At 37.3% G+C, this 22,002-nt stretch overlaps 1 protein-coding gene across 9 annotated transcripts in view; it reads right to left on the reverse strand.

Moving 5' to 3' along the window:
• Positions 1-416: 416 nt before the first annotated feature.
• Positions 417-22,002, reverse strand: part of LOC134529686 (uncharacterized protein K02A2.6-like) — a 48,500-nt gene continuing 26,914 nt past the window's right edge. For 8 of the 9 annotated variants that reach the window (XM_063364040.1, XM_063364043.1, XM_063364042.1 and 5 more), the window contains 2 exons: positions 18,023-18,430; positions 417-9,675 (listed from right to left, as the gene is read on the reverse strand). In XM_063364040.1, the coding sequence (XP_063220110.1) occupies positions 3,372-7,478 (4,107 nt within the window). In that variant the 5' untranslated portion in view covers positions 7,479-9,675; positions 18,023-18,430 and the 3' untranslated portion in view covers positions 417-3,371. Of the gene's footprint in view, positions 9,676-15,285; positions 15,564-18,022; positions 18,431-22,002 lie in introns of all 9 variants that reach the window. The other variant, XM_063364048.1, reaches the window with a different exon arrangement.

The raw sequence follows: 22,002 nt of genomic DNA on the forward strand, positions 1-22,002 counted from the left end.
GCCGCCGTCACACCCTTCGCCGAGATCCCACTCGACGCCTCGCTCGCAACTTCGCTCGGGACACCGCCGCCGCGCCCGCGACTCTATCGCCCGGAAACTCCGCCGCAGGAAAACTCCAGACTCCACTGAACTCACTCACTCCCTGCCCTGGAACCTTCGTCCAAGGACTTCGCCACTCTGCCACACCCGCGGCACTATCGCCCCGGAAGCTCCACCGCAGGAAGGCTCCCGCCTGAACTCTCTCGCTCAACTCCACTGACCCTCTGACTCTCCGACTAGCGTCCTCGGGCATATATATAGGCCCCAGCGAAATTCCAGACTCACGAGAGCGGCCGGGTTGTCGCGTCATCGCGAGCCGTCCCGACGGCAGAAATCTCTCAAAACACGTGTCGGCGGCTCGCACAACTCCCAGCTGTTCGGTGTCAGTTACGTCTTAAAGGCAGGGCGCCGCACGGGGAGTGATGGGAAGGAGGGGGGAAAGCGACAATCCTTGTTATCTTCCAGGCGCGCTCGGCACATATCATATTGCGGCAGTCGCCAGCCAGCTCTGCACCTTCACGTGTCCCGGCCAATGTCACGTTCGTAACAATACTATAGTATGTTTAGTTATGTTTAGTTAATTAAAGTTAGCTACATTTTACATTGGAAATTCCTAACCAATTATTCAAACAATATTTCAGGATTTTTAATGTATTTAACCTAATTTAGCTGACCATTCTCACAATATCACAGTATTTGTAATATATAACCGAACCTCAGAACTTATAACTAGAGACCTGAAAAAAGTGGGGTTATTTTTTCTCAAAAGTGGTGTTATTTTCCCCAAAATTCGTGATATAAAAGCGAGGTTATTTTATTTAAAATTTATTTTTAATTTGACATCGTGGATGTTTCAAATGAAGTATTCTAAGTATTCTGAAGTATGTCTGATTATTTGATTAAACAAGTGTTAAGTATTTTTACTTTTGAATACATATGCTGATAACACACAATTGCATAGAAAATAACAAATTTAAATCATCATTTAACAAAGTAATACTTACTGAATACAAGAAATTTCACTAAAGGAATTTTGTCATAGAGCACTTTAAAAATGGAAAGGCTAGTAAAAGGGTAGGCCTAGACCTACGATGCTAAATCATTTTATTGCATTAGGATTTATTTTTACATTCATTCTGCATTCAAAGAAACCAAATAAGTTAGTGTCAATGTTTGTGGGGTAAAAAAAAGTAACATAACCTAAAATGCTACAGAAAAAGTAAGTTGGGCCTATTTACTCTAATACCACAGTAGAGTGGCCTATTAACATCAAGGAAATTAATTCACACACTTTTTGTAAAGAAATTGCGATGTCATATTTTTGTACTTTGAGTTTTGTCTACTTCGAAGCAGTAAAAATACTAAATAAAGTAGGCCTACAAGTTACCAACTTGCCACCATATTTTTACTAAATAGGCTTAAGTTACATTATATTACTTTACTAAACACGTGTGTATCACAAATATAATAAATATTTGGTGAGTAATTCGCCGAAATAATTTTAGGAAACACTTTTAATATTGCAGGTAAGTTGTGAACAGATCGAGGTGGTGTTTTCACACATTGCAAAATGCAAAAAAAGAAACGGAGGAGGGTGGGGAATGAGTTGAGTTATACCCAGCCTCGTGAAAGAAAAAAAAATTATGCCTTCAGCTTATCAATGTGTATGGACATTGGCATTATTTTTATTAAAACAGCGAGTTTTACCGACTCTCTGACATGGTTAGGCCTATGCACTGTAGGATCTAACAATACGATATTTAATGACCAAGAATTAATAAAAACAGAAGAGCTTAACTCAGAATGCAACGGGGAAAAATCCTACCTTCAACGAACTCATTTAACCATGACTTTAAATGTGGGACTTCTAATTTTTCCAGCGGTAAATTTGCCTTGGCGAATGCCTCTGTCGTTTTCATTGCCATGTGTTCAATGTCGATTTTACGTTGATTTACGCTTCCGAAATTCTCGACAACAGACGTCTGGATTTTCCTTTCAGAAGAACCATTCGTGTATTTTCTTTTAGAGTTGACATGTTTTTCACTTTTTGTGTGTTTTAAAACGGAATCTTTCCTCTCAAATACCACTCTGCAGTTGCAGTATTTACACATAAGCGTTGACGCATCTGACGCATAAACACCGGCACTTTTGAATTCGTCGGCTCGTTGCCGTACACTGACTGGAAGTTTTGGCATCTTTATACTTATAATAACGGCATGAAACTTTAGATAAATCACTCGTATGCGACAATCACGTCAAAACCCAAGAAGTGAAATCTGAAATGGCGATCGTTTCGCGTCGCGTGTGGATGTTTTACTCAAAATCGATTAGTCGAACTTATTTAGATACAGCGACTTAGAGAACACGTATATCAAAGAAAACGATAAATATCGATGTATTCAATAGGAAATATCGCCAGCTCGTAAATTCGTTAAATGAATCGTGAATTGTTATTTGTTTACAACAAATTCGCGTTATTGACTCAAAACATTAAAAATCACGTTTCTACTGTTAAATAAAGAAATTCGTGTTATTTTTCGGGTTTATCGCGATCGCGAATTTTTCAGGTCCCTACTTATAACACCTCTTAGAGAATGATTGTAAAACATGTCAAGAAGTAAAGACAGACTATTAAGAGGAGATTTAATATTTTTTTTCAGACAAGTGGCTCTCCTTTAGGATAACATAAGCCATGCTATTTAATAAGCCTCACACCCCTTATATGTAGACCATTAGAATAAGTATTTGTTGTTTAGAAAAACCCTTGCACTAAACTTAAAAACACACCTTAGAACCATATTTCAAATTTATATTAATTTTTTACTCCAGACTTGCAAGATTATCCCAAATAATAAATTGCCTTAAAGGTTTTCTGTAAAAATAATATAGCAATCTTGGTACCGTTGTGGACATTAACCAATTTTTTTTCAGCACTATATTCTTGCCACATGAATATTATTAAGTATTTCAATACTTCCATTAAAACTCTTAATGTAAATTGTAAATACACGTCCCCACAGATATCAGGCAGTAAATATTTTTTTTATGGATTAACTGTGAGTAATAAAATGTTTACAGTGATGCAAGGAGAAAATGGTCATGAATGAAAATGAATTACTGTACCAACCAAGGTTGTTTTTGTTATGTACTGCACATGTCCGCCATCTTCCCAGACTCAGAGTCGCCAACATCGGAAAACCCACTTGCTAATTCATCTATACTACACTCCTCCCTACTAAATTAGTTTTTTTTTTTTTTTTTCTTTTCTTTTCTTTTCTTTTCTTTTTCCCCAACTGCACTGTTTATCACTTCTGTTCACTTCAGCACCTCCCCTACCATTGTTGCCACTGCTTAGGGGGACGCCTCACCCTCCCACTGCACCTTTGTGCCAACAATTTCTGGGTGGGTAAAACAGTTATTTCTTCACCGAAGCCCCTAAACTCTTCCCCTTCACTATCTTCTACTGTGCTCGGAGCTTCGCTTGGTCCTTCTTCTATCCGGTTCTCCACTGCTCCTTCTGCTGCTCTCGTTGTCGCTGGTCCCCCTGGCGGAGATGCTGCCCCCACTTCTGATTTCTCCTCCCCTTGGATTTTCCTCGGTCCGGTACCACTCACTGCCCCTGCTGCCCCCTTTCGGCTTCGGAATTGTATCTCCTCTTGCAAGTGACTCCTCCTTAAGTGATCCTGATGGCAAAATCTTATTATTTCCCCTACTTTGACTCTATATGTAACCATGCTCACCACCTCTACAATCCTTCCCAGTATCCACCGAGTCTGTTCTCCTCTGACGCACTTTACCCACACCAGATCGTGTACACTAAACCTGAGTCCTGGCCCTCCTCTCAGCCTACTTGGCTTTTTATGATATTCCGGCAAGTTTGGTTTCACCAACAACAATTGTGTACGAGGCTTCCTTTTTAAGAACATTTCCGCTGGGGTCTTCCCCGTTGTGGTGTGAGGTGTGTTGCGATATGCAAATAACCACTTATCCAATGTATGCTGCAGGGAGAGTGTCCCTCCCGTTAGACCATTCTCCACTGCTTGCTTCAGAAGGGCTGTTTTTACTGACTGCACTGTTCTCTCCGCTGCTCCATTGGATTGGGGGTGGAACGGTGGTGTCAACTGCAGGTTGATGGCATTTGCCTTGCAAAACTGCTGAAATTCCTCTGAGCGAAACTGAGGCCCATTATCCGCCACCAGGTTTTCCGGCAAGCCATATGCTGCAAAAGCCGTTCGCAACTTTTCAATTGTTTTCTCTGCCACCGTGCTCTGCATTGGCCATACTTCCACCCACTTAGAATAGGCATCAACCAAGATCAACAACCTTTTTCCCTCCCTTTCAGCAAAGTCCACATGCACTCGTTCCCCCACTCGACAAGCTTCCGGCCACGGCACCCAAGACTTCTGTGGTATGCTATGCCTAGTTAGTTGGCAGGCTGTGCATTTCTTTACTGTATCATCAATCTCGTTATCCATACCTGGCCACCAAACATAACTCCTAGCCAGCATCTTCATCCGCACTACTCCCGGATGACCCTCGTGCAACATCTGCAACACTGTTTCTCTCAATACTTGTGGAACCACAACCCTGTCCGCCCACATAATACAATTATCTTCTATCGCTAATTCATCCCTTCTGGTGACATAAGGTTTCATACTTGCCACCTCATTATGCTGCAGCCATCCATACATAGTATAGTTTTTTACCCTTTTCAAGACTTCATCCTTTTCCGTTTCCTTCGCAATCTCCTCCGCTTTGATTGGGATGTCCCGTTGTACCAGGAAAACTGTTTGTTCCACTGACTGCTCGTAGGCCAGTGGTAACCTTGACAAAGCATCCGCATTACCCATGTCTTCTCCTTTTTTGTATTCTGTGGAATAGTTATAGGTCGTCAGGAGAAGAGCCCACCTCTGTAACCGGGCTGCGGCCAAAGATGGAACTGCCTTCTTTGGTCCAAAAATCGTTGTCAACGGGCGATGATCCGTATACAGCGTGAAATGGTGACCGTATAAGTATTTGTGGAACTTCTGTACTGCAAAGATGATGCTCAACGCCTCCTTCTGCAATTGGCAATAACCCTGCTCCGCCTTGGACAGGGTTTTAGACGCAAAGCAAATGGGCCGTTCTGTGCCATCTGGCATCCTGTGCGACAATACTGCACCCACTCCATATTGTGAGGCATCACTAGCTACAATTAGTGGTTTCTGCGGGTCAAAGGGCACTAACACTGGAGCCTGAAGTATCCATTCCTTACTTTCCTCAAAAATTTGTTGACAGTTGGCATCCCATGTCCATGCTGCTCCTTCTGCCAATAAATTGTACAGCGGTTTCAGCTTGCCTGACATTCCCTGAACAAATCTGGCATAGAAATTGATTAAGCCTAAATACGCCTTCAACTGTGTCACCGTGGTAGGTACCGGTGCCTTTTTAATTGCCTCTTGTAGATCGCCCGCTGGCCGAATACCTTCCCTACTTATAACATACCCCAAAAATTGAACTTCTTCCTTCAAGAAATGGCATTTTTGTTTCTTAACCTGTACACCCTGTTCTTGCAACCTCGCCAACACTGCTTCTAGTCGCTCCAACCCCTCCTCCACTGAACCCCCCGTAATCAGAATGTCATCGAGATACGCCACCACTCCTGGAATACCCTGTAACATCTGCTCTATCACCGCTTGAAATATACCAGGAGCACTCGACAAGCCGAACGGCATCCTACGGTATCTATACAGGCCCCTATGGGTGTTCACTGTCACCAATTCCTGTGATTCCTTCCCCACGACCAACTGCTGGTATGCATTAGACAGATCCAGTACACTAAACACCCTACCATTAGCTACGGATGCAAACACATCATCAATGCCTGGGAGTGGCTGGCGTGTTAGTTCAATTCTAGGGTTCACAGTCCCCTTAAAATCTGCACAAATTCTTACCTCGCCGTTCGCCTTTGGGACAATGACCAGTGGGCTCGCCCAGCTGCTGTATTCCACTTTGTCCAGTATGTGCTGTTTCTCCAAATTCTGCAGCTCCTTGTCCACCTTGTCTCGAAGTGCAAATGGTACCGTCCTTGCCTTGAGGAAAACTGGTGAGGCCCCCTCCTTGAGTGTAAAATTAGCCACAAAATTTTTAATTTCTCCAAACGCCCCACTAAATATTCCCGCATACTTATCCAGAAGCCCCCTTAGCACTTCCTCCTGTACCCGCCCCAGATGTATCTGGCTAACACTCACTGCACAAATACTGTTCCAGTCCAACTGAATATGACCGAGCCAATCCCTTCCCAATAGTGATGGAAGCCGCTGTTGACCCGAGTCCACCACTAATAGCTGAAGTCTGCTCCTCTGTTCCTTATATTCCACTTCCACTTGAGCACCCCCTTTCACTGGTAGGTCATCCCCAAAATATGTCCGCAGCTTGACCTTCGATTTACTTAACTGCAAGTTTGGCCAGTTTGCTAAGTATGTTTCATTTGACACCAACGTTACTGCCGATCCGGTATCCACTTGCATCACCAGTGGTTTACCTTCCACCCTAACCAGTACCTGGTACCCCACTGAAGCCACCCCCTCCGGGTGCTGTACGTTAAACAACTCCATCACTTCCTTGCTATGGCCCTCACCCCCTCTGTTCCCCTCAATGGGCACCCTTGAGTCTTGTTTTGCCACCCCCCACACTGCGGCCACCTTCTGCTTGCGACATTTCTTAGCCAAATGTCCTACCTTTGAACAGGTGTGGCACTTGTATTGTGAGTATGGGCACGCTACCGCTATATGCTCCCTACTACCACACCGATAGCATTCCCGTTGACCAACACTAGTTCCAAATGCTCCCGTCCCCGGCTGATGTTTTTGTTGCACCCGCACTTTATACACTTCTTCCGACGATGCCTGAGGCCCGGAATTGTTGTTGTGACTTTGAGGAACATGGAACAGTTGCTGTTGTTTTTCCGCTTGCTCCAGTGTCGTTGCCAATGCATAGGCCTGGTCCAACGTGTATTCTGCTTCAATTAACTTTTGTTGGATATTTGAACTGCGCAGGCCGCTAACAAATTGGTCCCGCAAAGCCTCCGGCAAAAACGCGCCAAAATTGCATGTTTGTGCTAAGTGCTTAATGGCTACTGAGAACTCGGATATCGATTCATTTCCTTTTTGGATACGCCCATGGAATTTGAACCGTTCTGCAATCACGAGTGTCTTTGGGCTATAATGAGTTTTCAATATTTCTTCTAGCTCTACGAACGACTTATTTCCCGGTTCACTTGGAGACACCAAATCACACAAAACCCCGAACGTCGTCTTCCCGATCACAGACAACAACACCGCCACCTGTTTCCTCTCTGGCACCGAATTCGCGTCAAAGTAGTGCCGTAACCTCTTCAAATACGTCCCTATTGTATCTGAACGTTCATCGAACTCGTCCATACGTCCAAACGAAGCCATTCTTCCGAGAAACCACGAACTTATTATAAAAAAACCACCTCGTCGCCAATGTTATGTACTGCACATGTCCGCCATCTTCCCAGACTCAGAGTCGCCAACATCGGAAAACCCACTTGCTAATTCATCTATACTACAGTTTTGTTTACTGCAGTGAAGCACCATTAAAATTTCAGCAATAACCACTGAAAACAATGCTAAGTTATAAACAAAATAAATCAGAAACTAAAGTCACTTATACGACTTTCTTTGTATAGTATGACTTCCCATTTTATCATCAATTTTAATCATTTTAGGGTTTTTCAACCACCGTAGATAATCGCAACCAAAAGATGTCGGTAAACGATTAAGCAACAACAGGTTAACAAACCTTGGCCCTTGATGGAACTTGGTGCTATGCAGGGTTACCATGCAGCATTGTCAAGTTTTGAATAAGCAGCGCACTGTTTATTTCAACTCACATTTTAAAAACTATTGGGTGTGGATTATTCTGGAAAATACGGTAATATGCAGACACATTTTTTTTAAAACTGATATAGATAAAATCACTATTTTACAATAAATGGCCATTGAAGAAAACATTACGATGCAGAAAAAATTTATCTCAAAAATTTCCTGACCAATCATAATTATCTCTGACATTTCCAGGTTTTCCCTGACTTGTTTTAAATTCACTGACTTTTTCCAGTCTGTGTCCATCCTGTACTAACCTCACCTGCTATTTTAAAGAACTGCGGTAATTTTTGGTGGTTGTCCACTAAATACATATTCTAAACATACAAATGTCAATCCTCTAGAGTATTATGTGCATAATACTGTGACCAGAAATGTGGGTGCTTGGACTCTGTGTTGCCAGTGTTCAGAGCATTTTGCCAACCACATTCATATTAATAATCCACGTTACCACAAACATAATTTAAAATTTTAATTTTTCGTAAGGAGTATATTGTTAACAACAAAATCCAAAACATTCTGTACTTGTGGAGGTTTGTTGAGTGACAAATATGTTTTACTGAAAAACACCGCACCAAACAGCCCACCGCCCTAACATTATACACATTTTGCACACATTACTACCAAGATATAAATTATCAGTTTACCAGATATACAAAAGAATAGTATTACTTTAAATTTATAATACTTAAATTCTATACCTCTTTTTAAATTTGTTTTTCATTATTTATTTATTTATTCGGGCTACATTTCCTTTCTTCATTATTTGTGCAGTCTTAAGTGATGAGCACAAGCAACATATAACATCTGAACTGTTTTAATATATATTTTAGATTTATGGCTTAAAAAATTACTAATTCTGCTGCCAACATATTGTGTTGGCCCATATCAGGCATACTAACATACTAACATGAAAAATGCCTGTGGTCGAAGTTTGAAATCCCTGCCCTTAACAACCATTATGTTATATAAGTGAATAACCATTACAAATAATAAAAATATATTCAAAAATTGAAATGTTTTTCTTAACATGCACTAACAATATATACTAAAATGAATTTTTTTTACCTGTATGGGTCCAGGTACATTAAAATGTCTCTCAGTAATTCTAATGGGAGATCAAGCAGCCCCGTACAATATGTTGACTGAATGGACGGTTTAGATTTTAAAGAAAATGATGTTCTTTTGCATTTTGCATATGACTCACTTATTGCTTCATGTCCTCTTTCAAGAGAAGAACGTACACTGCTTTCCATTCCATCTGATGTACTTTCACAGTAACCATGTAGAGATGTCAGTCCCACGTTGCTAAATGAATCTTGTACATTGCATGAATCTTTATTGACTGGATCAATCCTTCTAAGAGAGTACGTACAACCATCATAAGATAGTGGACACTTGTGTTCAATCCAACATTTTACACTGCCATAAATCTGATGATGCTCATTTATGCTGTGACACATGGAGTGTTTCATGCCAAAATTTCGTTCATAATCAAAATGATAAATAATTTTATTGAAACAACCATATGGTATTGTTCCTTTATTGAATTTTGTATAAGCACTTTCACGTGTAGCATACTCAGTGATTACTGTGTCTGATACAAACCTCCCACAAAATACTTCACTCACTTCACTATCTTTGATAAAATTAGCCAGAGTGCTAAACTCATTTTGTGGTGAGGTGTGCTTGAGATTTTCCAACCAAAACTCAAACTTGAACATGTCCTTAACTTCATCTCCAGCATCTAAAATTTCAAAGATCATCATTAATAATGTACATACATCTAAATTTGTTAGCAATAAGTTATCAAACACAGAAGTCACAAATAATTCAAATTTTCATTACTTTTACTAATTCAATGTCTCACCAGCAACTGGACAACAACCTGTGAAGAGTGCAAAATTTGGGTGCATTGTTTAAGTGCAACTAAATGAAGTAGTCAAAATTCACTCTTAATTGTTATATCTGCATAGTTGCTCCTAAGGTTTTGTGTAGACAATCTTTCAAACATGACTTGGGCAACCTAGAAGTTAAGGATCCAAATGTTTTAAAACTGTCATAAATCTACTTAAGTAAAATTGTAAAATATTTAATGGACCAAAAAATCTAACCCTTACAAATAACTTACCGCTAACCTACAAAATTAAAAAGTCTTGAAGTTTATAACTCTTAACTCTGCAACTTTTTTTTCTAGTACAGTAAAGTATGTTAACTACTATTTTGTATGTACAGTTAATGTGGCCAATAACCGTACCCCTACACAATTTATTCATCTAGAAGACACTCTCAATATTTGGCTTTGGCAATAGTGATGCACAGCCATGACAGACACAATTTAACTTGTGCTACCATGCAGATTATTTACCTTCTAACACAGTGCTACACAACCCTACAGACAAAGTGGGTAACCTCTTTGTGTTTTCGTGTCTATGTGCATGTCTAACAAAACAAGTGCAAACAATAGAAAATTATTATTTTAATTTTGTGCTTTATTTAGCATAACCTTGGGGGGAAATTACAATGTATCAGAAATGAAAACATCTCACATTTCACAAATAAATTGATGTGATCAATGTACACAAAAAAAACTTAGTGTTTGTGTGCTAATAAATAAGCCTGATATAGAAGAAACACAAAATGGAAAATTTATAAACAGTTAAAACGAACTTACAAAATTTGAGGATGGAGAATGGTAATTTTTAAAACAAACATCCATTTCTGAACTGAAGGGTTAACAGTGGATATGGAAGGAACAAAAAGATTGAAACTATTTAATGAAACACTGTATTTCCATGAAGCAAACAAAGATTAACGAGATGTGTATGTTAAGATGGATAAGTTTGAAGTTAAACAGTGTTGTTACATTTAACAGAATTGTAAATCGTGCCTTTTTTCGAACCTGTTCTTTACAAAAATTAGATTTTTTTGGTGAAGTTAGGTAGAACAATCTATTTCTCAATAAAGGACATTTCTTAGTAAAGGACACTTCTTAGTAAAGGACACTTCTTAGTAAAGGACACTTCTTAGTAAAGGACACTTCTCAATAAAGGACACTTCTCAATAAAGGAAACTTCTCAATAAAGGACACTTCTCAATAAAGAAAACTTCTCAATAAAGAAAACTTCTCAATAAAGAAAACTTCTCAATAAAGAAAACTTCTCAATAAAGGAAACTTCTCAATGGAGGATACTTCTCATACAAGACACTTCTCAATAGAAGACACTTTTCCTTTCTCCATGAATATTCGTTTGGATATAAGATAAAAGCCAACAATATTGCAAAAGCACACCCCATGTGGAATCTACAAACTTAACAAAAGAAATAATGTAGAGGGTTGAAAAAAAGTATTTATCCAAGCAGAAAAAAATAAACAAAAGTGTAAAATATTTGGTAAGTATGCAACAACTGATTCCTGCACTTATGATTGTTTCTTTGAAGCCACATAGAATTATTAACAAATTACTACTCTGTGGACTTTAGCAGCAGAAGGACAATTTACAGATTTTGAATTCAAAGCTTCTAATAAATGTGTTATATCATTTAAAAATAAGCATGGCATTTGTCAATGAAAAGTGACTAAATTTGTTTAAAAAAAAAAACAAAAGCTACTATCCAAGAAACCTTGGCTTCTACAGAAACCTTTCGAACAAAGATATTGAAATTAATATCTAATCTCAATTCCAATAATGATTAAGTAGTTAACACAGACCCGTCAGTATTAACATGTCAAAATTGCAAAATTATTTTGCATTTTTTATTTCTTTCCATTTTTACTCTTCACCGTTCAATATATCGCCTAACATAATCCAATTAAATGCTGTTCTCTCTTTACAGGAAGCCAGTACCAGTCTATTTACAAAACTCTTGCTGAAATAGAAATAAATATATATATATATATTTCTTTTTTAAATGCAGATTATGAATAAAGTAACACAAACGTTTGCTCTTACATTGTCTGGAAAAGTTCTTTAGCATTTGGAGTTTCTTGGCTTCTGGGTTGTAGCCGCGTCAAGGACGAAGATATCAGAGATTGTTTTGGTCGACATTGCAGTCGCCATCATCAGGTAGCAGTTATGTACTGAGGTTCTTGGAGGTTCTCCTGCCTTTTAATACTCTCGCCTAAGAGGTAAGTATTTTCCGACTGGCTGCAGATAGGCCCAATCAGAGCTGGACTTCTGCGATTGGCTGGGGGTGCTGGCCATTCAGACACGACTTGACTTCTATTAGATGCACCGGAAGGTTTTGAGGATTTCTGAAGAGTAGGTCCCATAGTCTGCTTAAATTGTACCCATTTTCTCTTTTTATTTTTGAAGCGGGTTTTAATATTTTTACTGATTCTCGAAAGTATCTTTTCTTGTTTTGAAAGATGTTGACTATGGTGTTCAATTGGTGTAATTCAATGCTGTGGCTGGTTTCCAAGGAATGTTCTGCTATAGCTGATGGCAAGTTTCCATGTTTATAGACCAGCTAGATCTATGGCAAGATTTTTATCTTTCAATGATGTCAGGGCTCCTCAATCTTGTTCATAGGTTTGAGAATTGTATGTACTTCGTGCTTTCTGCTTTCTGAGAGTTCTGGCCATTTGGTCTAAAATTCCTTTTATGTAAGGAAGGAAGGCTTTGTTAGGAAGACGCTTGTTCTTTTGCTCTTGGGATGGCTTCATGCCTATTTCTGATTTTGGTAACAATTTGCTTGAAGAGCAGTTGTAGGTGTTTCATCTCTTCCCCAAGTTTGTCTTCTTCGCAAATGGTTCTAGTTCTGTTGACCAAAGTGGAAATAAATGTTCTCTTCTGAGATGGTTGGTGGTGTGAACTTGCCTGTGTGGGTTGGCTTTCTGTAAACACTGTGGCCCATGTGAAATTAGGAAAGCAATGAAGCCACCCAAAGAGCAAAAGAATGAGCATCTTCCTAACAAAGCCTTAATTCCTTACATCAAAGGAATTTCAGACCAAGTGGACAGAATTCTCAGAAAGCACGAAACACATACAATTCTCAAACCTATAAAAAAGATTTAGGGATATCCGACAATGGTGAATCATAAAAAACTCCAGCCAAAAATCTAGTCGGTGTGTACAATCCTCCATGTTCGTGTGGCAAAGTATACATACAACAAACTAGCGAAACCATGATCACAAATATTAAAGAACCCATCAGCGACTATAAACATGGAAACCTAAATCAGCTATACCAGAACACTCCTTGAAAACCAGCCACAATATTGAATTTGACCAATTCAACACCATAGCTAACATCTCACAATACAAGAAAAGATACATTCGAGTATTAGTAGAAATATTAAAAACCCCCATCAAACATAAACAGAGAAGATGGATATAAATTAAGCAGAGTATGGGAACCATTCTAAAGAAATCCTCAAAACACTAACTCTGCATTTAAAAAAAGACAGATTGCATTTGATAGTCCAAACAGCCCAGTCAACCAGAAGAGAAGAGGCCACTGATTGGCCACCACCCCCCAGCCAATCACAGAAGCCTAGCTCCGATTGGCCAAACCAAACAGTCTACCAGAAGAATGGAAGTGTCTAATTGGCCTACAGCTGCAGCCAATCGGGAAACTCTTCCTTCTCAGGTGACAGTATTAACCCTCTGACCACGTAATTTTTTTTTTCAAAATTTAAAAAAATAATGCATTTATTTTTTTTTTCTTAAAAGAATGATTATATAAATTTACATCAAAAAATATAAGTTTTAAAAGTTATTTTAGTATGATAAATTAAAAAAAGGCTCTAAACCAAGTCCAACCCCACAGTTTTTATAGCCAATATTTTTCAAAATTATAAAATATATCTAATTTTTTTTTCTCTAAAGAATGATTATATAATTTTACATTTAAAAACATAATAATTATATTTAAAAGTTCTTTATAGTATGATAAATCTGAAAACATGGCTCTAAACAAAGTCCAACGCCACAGTCCTTACACCAGATTCGGGTTTCTTTTCTTATACGTTTGCCATTCTCGTTCTTCTTAGCACAGCAAATTGCACACTGTCGTCGTGGCTCTTTTTTGATAGTATTCAATGGAATATGACTAGCAAAATGGCGGGCTGTTAGCCTCAGTGGGTTAGGTGTAGCACTTAGTCTCCCTTTTGGAGATTGGTTGTTTGGAGCTGAATATTTTTCAATGTGGTTCTCAACAAGTTGGAGACGGTATTCTACAAAATCAATCTTCTTTCCAGAAGAAATTTTGGTGAATATGAGTATAAGTTTCAAACAGCTTGGTCTATGAAATGCCGAAAAATCTTCTTGTAGTACGTGTGTTGTTGTTTCCTAGATGAAGGGTAATATGACATTTCTTGATCAGAATGGTCTACTCCACCCATAGTGTCATTATAGTCGCACACTACTTTCGGCTTCACAACTTCTGTCCCACTTCTGTTTATTGCTACTTTTGTGGTAGCATTGTGCACTGTACTCAAGAGGCAAACAGTTTTCTTATCCTGCCACTTGAGGGCCATGACCTTACCACGCTGGAAAGCTTGTATCTCACCCTTTTGTAATTTTCCCTTTGAGAAAGCTTGAGGCAGATCCTTTCTTCTGCTGTTTACAGTCCCATATATGTCCGTTCTCTGTTTTATAAGCACATCCGCAAGTTCTGGAAACATGTACCAATTGTCTACAGTTACAAAGTAGCCCATATTCAAGAACTGATCCATCAGATGCAGGACTACTTTGGTAGAAATTGGATATTTGTCACTTCTCGTTATAGACTGTGCTCTTTCCAGTGTATAAAAGAAAGTCACAAATGTATCCTGAGTCAGTCTCGCACAACACAAAAAATTTCAGTCCAAAACGAGCTCGATTTTTTGCATTGAACATTTTCCATCCAAGATTGCCTTTGTAAAGCATTAGACTCTCATCCAAGCTGAGAGAGTCTGCTGGAAGATAGACTTCACTAAATCTTTTACGCAAGTGTTCCATTATTTCAAAAAATTTCCACAACTTTGGATTGGGATGGTTGCGAAGGTCAGTGCTATCATTGTTTGCAAAGTGCAAAAATTTCATCAGTAGAAGAAACCTGTTTCTGGACATGAGTTCAGGAAATATTGAAGACTGAATGACCTTTCTTTTGGACCAGTACCATTCTTGCCGTGGCAACTTCACAATTCATTGAAGAATAAGGATTCCTAAAAACAGCCTAATTTCATTTTCAGTAGTTGGGGTCCATGTTTTATAAACTGATCTCTCTTTCGGGGGATTTTTGATAATGAATTGTTCTGCATATATATTTGTTTCCTTAACAACAATGTCAATCATTACCTGATAAAAGTATAGTTCGAAACATTTCAATGGTTTACATGTGGAATCTATGTCTACAACTACACCTGGATTACCTGTAAAAGGAAATCTTGGTAGTGCTGGAGGGATGTTCTGCATGTCCACATCACACCACACTCTACTCTCTTGAAGTAGTAAATCTGCACTTGAAACCGAAATGTTAGATGAATCGTCACTAGTATCACTACCACTACCCAAGTCGACAGAATCCGCATCTGAATCATTTTCATAAGAGCAAGGCACATAATCACTATCGTCGTCAGATTCACCATCAGTTTCATTTCTGTCCTTCAAATTTTTTTCTGCTACTCGAAGCCATCTCACGGTATGATTTCTGGAAATAAATCCAGACATAGTACTCTAGAAATGAAAATTTACTAAAGAAAAACATAAACATGCAATTTGTTTCACACAGGGGAAAAGTTTTTTTGATATGTGCTGCAAAGAACATCTTGCCTTTGATAGCTGATTATTGTGATATAATATAATCTATTTCAGATAATGAAGCACATTTTGCACAATTTCTGCAACAAACATTTACAATATTGAAGGTGAATATCATGAAGTAATGGACAAAAAATAATAAAACAATGATGTTTCGTAAGAATTTTCTTATGTACAAGTATCTATTATGTTTGTTTCAGCACATATCAAAAATTTCATACTACATGGAAAGAATATAAATAAGACACACACTTACAATCTGAACCATTTGTTTGTCATTTGTTTATGCCCAGAATTTGTAATTTGTATTTTTCGAAGCTGACAAAAACAATATACGAAATTACGTCATTGAGATTGAAAACAAAACTGAGTCACATGACAAAGTGCTAATTTGAATAGGCCACAGATTCATGTAGCACCAGACACATCAATAAATATTATTAGAAGATTTATATGAAAATTCATACTTCAAATGCACTGGTCGTGTTCCAATTGAATTAGGAATTAGGAATTTGCTATTTGTAATTTCCAATCGAAGCGAATATTTTTTTTACTATGGTAATAGTGCCCGAAGTTTGTAATTTGCAAGTACAAGCTTCGAAGCAAAATTACAAAAATCCTAATGTAATATATGAAAACACACTCAATTTTGCAATCAAAACTGAGAAATTTACACTTCAAAAAGTAAAGGAAATTTTTTAAGTAGTTTTACATATAAACACATACATATTCTTCATGTACAATTTATATCGATGACCAAACATATACACATTTTACTGAACCATTATTACAGCAGTTGTAAATAACTAAAAAGCATAAAACTTACCTCAAAACGAATATTTGTGAATTTTGTTAGTATTTCATAACACAAATAGGATTCAATACGATGAAAATCATTGAAGATTATTCACGGTTCACTTGAAAATAAAGCACCTGTACACATGAAATAATAGACAAACAATTTGGCGCGTTAATTTCTTCCCGAGTTGTCTATAAAACCTGAATACACAATCCCATCTAGCGAGGAAATGAGCAACTATAGGCGAAGATCTGTGTGACATCTAGCGGGAAAATATTCAACTAAGTCAAGGAAGCAGCACAGATAGCTTGGACGGGAAAATCGCGGGATAGCAATGTAATACAGCACAAAAATGTTCGTGCCCGTGGAAATTGCGGGATGCGTTAATTATAACCAGTAATTGCTGCACGCGAAAATCGCAGGATACCCAGTCAGAGGGTTAAAAGACAGGAGACCTTCCAAGAACCTCAGTAAGTAACTGCTACCCTGATGACGGCGACTGCAACATCGACCAAAATGTCGATGATCTCTTTGCCTTTGATGCTGCTACAACTCAGAAGCCAAACACAAATCTTTTTATGACAAGTTTCAATTTACTTCCATTAAATACTTAGAAAAATTGAATCTATTTATTATCATTTAACAAATATTAGTGCACTTAATACTTTATTTAAAAAATATATATTTTTTAAATTAATTTACAATATAACAAAAAAATTTGCTTGCTAGTAGGATTGAACCCGACTAAATGGCTAGCAAGCTAGTATGCTACTAGTCTAGATGCTGTGCTGCTACACACAAATAGAAATTGACACAAATATTAGCTACATTTAAAACTTTGAAGTATTTTTTCCGAATTGGCTGGTTAGTGCACTTTACTATTTCTACGGGTGAAAACCCTTAGTGTCCACTACTAATATATCAAGTCCCATCTCAAATTGAATTTCCTAAGCAGGACCCTTCCCTTGTTAGTAGTAATATCATTTGTTTTTCATAGTTGAGTAATGTGTGTGACTAAACTCTATATAGTCAGTTTTTATTTTTTTTCAATACTACTTATTCAATAACAGCTTTAAGAAATTGGCTTTCTAACTTAAGTCTCTCCCAGAAAAATAATGGAAATATATTTTACTGGCATGGAAAAAATTTTTACAGTAAAATTTAAAAAAACTATTTTATTTTATTTATTTGTATTTATTTAGTTGTAGTAGACAATTAAAAACTACAATATTTTCCACATTTTGAAAAAATTCAAAATGCTGATAAATATTTTTGCTTGTACTCATCTAACAAAAAAAAGGGCTCTTCATTTAAAACATGAAAAATAATTCTGGAACCAGCACTGCCCTTATCTACACTTTTCATGAGAACAAAGCAAACACAAAATACAGAAAAGTGTATAGTGTATCAGAATTTCATAGCACCATGGAAAATTGGCACTAAAGACAGAAAAGTATAAAATCATAATGTGTGAATAGCCTGCTTTGTTGCAAATAAAAATAAAAAATGTATGTAATTTTTGTCATTTAATAAATCAATAAAATACACACCTGTCTGGCATCTGAACGATCCTGCTGGAAGTGAAATGTCACCACCTACTAATGTAGCAACACGACTATTTTGTAACATTGGCCAAGAATTCAATCTCAAAGCACCTTGGGCAAGTTTGGCTGGACATGTCTTCAGATGATTGGCTTTCTGACATCGATATACTACTGCAGGACAGCCATTGGCCCTATTGATGCAAGGCACTTTTTCATTAGGGCATAGCAATTGATGCTTAGCTAGTTTACATAGGTGAAACCTGGCTCCACAATTAAGCCCACAAGAAACAATCTTGCAGCTCCCTTTGTCTTGGCTTAGCAAAGCACACGTGCGTATATCATAACAGTGTTCACAATGTTCATGATTCATTTTTTGTGCAGATAGGTTCCATGCTGTCAGAGCTTACCAAATACCTATAACAGACAAATGCAAAGTACTTTTTTTAAACATACCATAAGTTATGTGTATTCTATATAATTTCTAAGAACAAAGTTTTATTTTTACAAGGATGAAAAATATGTTACACTATAAAAGAGAAAAAAAAGCTAAAAAAAATACTAGACAATATTAAAAATGTAAATACATGATTGTGTGCAAATTAGAATACACGGATATACAACCTTCCTAATTTTAATATAATTTTATAATAATCTGTTGTCAGAGAGGCGCTGACCAATAGTGGTCGAGACACGCCTTCTGGATGATCTTTACTCGCACAGTCTTTCCAAAGGGCGCCACCACATGAATTGGGCATGTGGACCCCAATGAGACTCCCTCTCAGGACGTGATGTAGACCATGTGGGGTCCAGACTAAAAATTCCCCCTTAAAATGTCTTTAGTTGTCAAAAACCTGGTTCATTCTGCTCGTCAGACACACGTACTTACTGGTATGCCATGTGGGCTATTAAGGCATCCCAAATGTCTGATACTTAGATTTTGCTCTCTCATCATCAGAAACAAACAATAATTCACGATATGCGACGTTTAGTTCCATATCATCTTTAGATCTTATAACAAAGATTGCTTGGTTAACAGATAAAATGCCCTACGCACAAATAAATTTACTGTGGAAACAAGGTGGATGTTTCTACATCAAGTGGAGCTGTAGGAGCTGTGCTGTAGTGATGCCGATGAGGCGTTTGCTATGGGAGTCCAAGGTCCCGTTGGAGACAGACGCTCGCTTGTGTTGGTGCGAGTGGGGAAATGAGGCGGATGTTTCTGGACCAACTGGAGCCATGGGAGCTACGCCGTAGTGATATCCTCCGGCCATTTGCTGCGAGAGTCCGAGGTCCTGTTTTTCTAGTGAAGCCGAGGAAGTAGACTGTCTTTCCAGGACACATCACTGGGATGTCAACAGTTTTAGCAGGTATTCTGGCATACATGACATGGGATGGTGTTAATCCATGAGGAAAATTTCTCGTATTTATGGCCTATTTCACGAGTCAGAACTTTCTGTATTTTGTACTGTCTTAATGGTGTTTTGATATATTTAAGTTTTCTTTAAATATGGTTAATACCTACGCACTAATAGTACAGAGTGATAGTCTTATTGTAAATTGTAACTTTCAAGTGCTGGGCTTTTGATTAAAACATATATGACTTTAATATGCCCATGGTTTACTATCTCTAAATAAATAACGATTCTGAATGAGGCCTAAAGTTTTGTTTAAGAGCTGTATACTTGCTTGACCGGCTAAAACAAGGTTTTCAAGGTTAATCCTTATAGTTAATGTAAAAGTCCTCTGGAATTTATTAAAAATTATATTTATTTTGTTATGGATTTTCATGTTCTAGTCATAATAAAGTATTAGTGTGGCTTCGATCCCTTACTCTTACCTTTTCATGGGACAAGCGCAATGAATATTGTAATGAGCTTTTCCAAGTATTAATATATGTTTATGTAAATTGTTCTCAGTTCAAGTTTATCTGCAATTGGATGCTGCAGCTTACAATCTCAAAGAAAATATGAATCAGTATTGCCTTTGAGGAGATGTTATATAATGTGTACGGAGTTTGTTTGTTAACTAAAATTGTATCTAACACCCCACTCCTCGCTCGTAGTTCTTAAGCTGTTGAGGTTAAGTTCACCCCATCCCCAACAAATGCCTAAAATAAGTAATGCATAACTCTAGATACAAATTTTTTTTTAGTTTCCTACTTCTAGTTCTAATTGAATTGGAAGTGTTGTTTTTTTTTTTTTTTAAAAAAAACACCTACCCCTTTTACCAACTTAGTGTTTGAATTTCGCAAACTGGTAAAATTATGGTTGGTAATTTCCATATGTTTATTATTAATCTTTTTTTTATTATGCTTCATTTAATTGAGTTCAAATTATTTACCTTAAAACCAAATTCACCCCTTTTTCACCCCTTAAGAGGCCACTCCAGTGTTCCAGGGGCACCACGCAACCCGCATTAACCTCATAAGATTCAATGCTATTTTCATTTTGCTTATAACTAATTAACTAATATAGATTTCGAAATGATGCTTGCTTGATATGTAAGACAACGATGCTCTTATCAGAGCCCCTTTCTTCAAAAACGTGCATAAATTATGGTTTTATACTAATCTTTACTAATATGCATAAGTGTATTGTCTAGGTTTGAACCATAATTTATGCACGTTTTTGAAGAAAGGGGCTTTGATAAGAGCATCGTTGTCTTACATATCAAGCAAGCATCATTTAGAAATCTATATTAGTTAATTAGTTATAAGCAAAATGAAAATAGCATTGAATCTTATGAGGTTATCGCGGGTTGCGTAGTGCCCCTGAAACACTGGAGTGGCCTCTTAAGACTAGAATTTTTGCAAAATGGTAAAATTGTGGTTGCTAGTTTGTGTTTATTATTGGTGACTATAATTTTAAAGTTATGCTTGGTTGGCCTAGAACATATAAATACTATTCATCAAACCATATTTACCTCTTTTTCACACCATATGGGTTGAATTTTGCAAAGTACATATAGAAATTGTGGATAGTAGTCTTTGTATTTTTCTTCTATTTACAGTTGTGACATGCACACCAACACCTCATAAGGAGGTTGCAACCAAGGATACAAAAACAAAAACAACACAGAAAAACAATTACAACATGAAATAAGATACAATCAAGCAAGACACAAAGTACAAAACCAACAATGGTCACAGACACAAAAAACAATCATAATGAAACAATCACACACTATAGGAAGAATTGTGATAATGATAAAAATGACGAACATTTTATAGTATATAAGTGAGTTCATTATATCAATAGAGTATATACTAATTATTGTAAGATATTAAAATATGGCAATTTAGTAAATTCACAATAGCTATTGATATTTGTAAATGGGTTATTGAAATCTGAATTAAATTACGTATTAGTTTTATTTATAAGTTGATGAATTTTGATCAAATTTATTGTAGTTCTTGACTAATCTAAAAATAATATCATTGGTTGTGTTAATTGTACATTAAGTATATTTTAGACTATGAAACTGATGAACTCTTATACCAATGTTATCCAGGACATATTTACAATAAATTTTGAAACTATAACAGTTTTTTTACAAAGAGCGAGACCAGATAGTCCGCCGATCAGAAAGGGAAGTTAATTTAGGTAGAGGAAAATGTTTCAGAATAAAAAAATTTAATTTATTTTTACTATAGCACACTTTTGTAAGTTTCCGGTTTTATTCTGAGAAAAAAAATGAACAGATTTAATTTAAGGAAATGTGTTTCAGCAACACCACAAAAAAAAAAACCAACTAAGTTCAATCTGCAGTGTCCCAGATAATATTCATAACCATCTCCTACAGTTTTACACACTCGGCTAATCACAAAATGAGAAACATACTACCCACGCCATACTATAGTAAACAGCTACCAGCCAGTAAACAGAGACCTGTCTCAATGTCAAAAATGCATCATTTGTTGTAACTAATTTGGGTGTTGGCCAACGAAAGTGGAAAAAGGTAAAATTCTTACGACGCTGCTTTTCCAT

This window comes from Bacillus rossius, chromosome 2 (genome assembly GCF_032445375.1).
Source record: "Bacillus rossius redtenbacheri isolate Brsri chromosome 2, Brsri_v3, whole genome shotgun sequence".
In the NCBI taxonomy this organism is placed as follows: domain Eukaryota; kingdom Metazoa; phylum Arthropoda; class Insecta; order Phasmatodea; family Bacillidae; genus Bacillus; species Bacillus rossius.